This window comes from Hoplias malabaricus, chromosome 4, assembly GCF_029633855.1.
Source record: "Hoplias malabaricus isolate fHopMal1 chromosome 4, fHopMal1.hap1, whole genome shotgun sequence".
NCBI lineage: Eukaryota > Metazoa > Chordata > Actinopteri > Characiformes > Erythrinidae > Hoplias > Hoplias malabaricus.
This window is the reverse complement of record NC_089803.1, coordinates 5,841,010-5,843,018: the sequence shown is the minus strand read 5'-3', so window position 1 is coordinate 5,843,018 and position 2,009 is coordinate 5,841,010. Positions and strand designations below refer to the sequence as shown.

The following is a 2,009-nucleotide window of genomic DNA, read 5'->3' as shown; positions in this document are numbered from 1 at the left end:
TCACTTTCATCAGAAGTGTTCATAAATAATTCAATCAGTAAAAATTAGAGCTGCTGTTGAAAACTGTTCAACGTTCATTAATAGTTTAAAAGATTCTTACTGTTATCATTGTGTTTCCTCCACCCAAAAGTCCTCCAGCCCTGATCCAGACAGATGGAGCCGCAGTAGCAGCTGCAGAAAACCTCAAATGAAAGGCAGAGACAGTTAGAGTTTAGGATTTTAAACATGAGACTCCACACTGAGCAGAAATGTTTGATCAAACAATATCAAATAAATATGATGATCTTTCCTCAGTGTTGTTAGAAAGATGATTTCCATAGAGAGGGTCCACTTTGCATCATGAGCCCATGCTTCAGTGCTCTGCTAGTGTTTATAGTCCTGTGAGTTTAACACTTCATGACTGAGAGCTGCTGCCCCACAAACTTCACCCACAGCAACCATGACTTTGGTCTCCATCTTCATCTGGACACTGGCGCTCTGGACGAGAGGTGAGACACATGTTTTGTGAAGATATTATATGTCTAATATGAGGATAATAGTTGTAATTTAAATCGTTCTTTTGATTTCATATAAATCAACTTCAATACAAAACTTAAAAAGAAATCCTAAACCTAATTATTTTAATTATATTTTTTAAAAAATAAATATACTTTTAAATGAAATAAAAATTCAACTTATATTATTATATTATCATCTTTTTTTCCCGCTTTTCCATTTCAGGGTCGAAGTTTATTGTAAAGTGTTTTATTATTATTATTATTACAATTTGTTTACACATTTTATTTAATTTTCTTTTAGGATCCAGTGGTCAGGTGACTGTGACTCAGACTCCTCCAGTGAAAACTGTTTCTACAGGACAATCAGTCACCATCAACTGTAGAACCAGCTCTAATGTCTACACTGATTCTAATGGTGACTATCTTACCTGGTATCAGCAGAAATCTGGAGAAGCTCCTAAACGCCTGATCTACTTGGCTAACAGGAGACAGTCAGGTATTTCATATCGTTTCAGTGGCAGTGGATCTGGATCTGTCTTCACTCTGACCATCAGTAACATCCAGACTGAAGATGCAGGAGATTATTACTGTCAGAGTGATCACAGTGGACCAGTGTTCACACAGTGAAATAGAGTCGTACAAAAACCTCCCTCAGTCAGAGACTGCACTGCTGCAGCTGTACCCTACTGCAGGTGCTGAGGGGGAGGATGATACACACAATAACACACTCTGTGGAGGAGAGACACCTCACTAACACACACCTCCACACACAATAACACACTCTGTGGAGGAGAGACACACACCTCACTAACACACACCTCCACACACACACACACACACACACACACACACACACACACACACACACACACCTCATTAAGAGAGTCCAAGATGTAAGTCCAGAGATGTGCAGATCTTTCTCCAGATGGATGTCCAGTTCAGCCACATGAGTTTCTGTGAGAGTTCCCTAAAGATATGGATTGTTTTATTATTCAGACCAATGGCCATATTTAGTATTTTTTTAATTAGTCTCCTCCTGAAATGTTGCTGCTGCCCACTGGAGGCCAAGAAGGCATTATTTAAACAGTTATATTCAGTACATCCATTCAAAAATCATTTTATGCAAAAGAGATAATATATTCATATATCACTTAACAACATCCATTCTGTGATCATGCCCCCTGTCCTGCTCATCTACTCTAGCATATTCACTCCCTAATCATGTTCTTTTACTGAGAGAGTTTTAATGAAGCTAAATGTAAGGTACCAATCACATTATCACACATCAACTCCGTTATATGAAGCTGAATACATTTGCTTATTTTACAACTTTAATTACAATTTCCAGTTCCAACTTAAATGTTGCAGTAGCCACAAGCACCTAAATGAAACTGCGTCAATGTTTAAGGTGAAACTCTACATTTACTTAAGGGGGTGTTAACCAACCAACGGTTTCCAACAATCTCAGCTTGGGTACTGGTTCCAAACGTTGGGGTGTGACAACCACAGGAC

At 38.5% G+C, this 2,009-nt stretch overlaps 1 gene segment (V, D, J or C); it reads left to right on the top strand.

Annotated features, from left to right (window-relative positions):
- The first annotated feature begins 439 nt into the window (after window positions 1-439).
- Window positions 440-1,124, top strand: LOC136694860 (immunoglobulin kappa variable 4-1-like). The segment is given in 2 exon segments: window positions 440-488; window positions 799-1,124. Coding segments are annotated over 2 exon segments (375 nt in total).
- The last annotated feature ends 885 nt before the right edge of the window (window positions 1,125-2,009 follow it).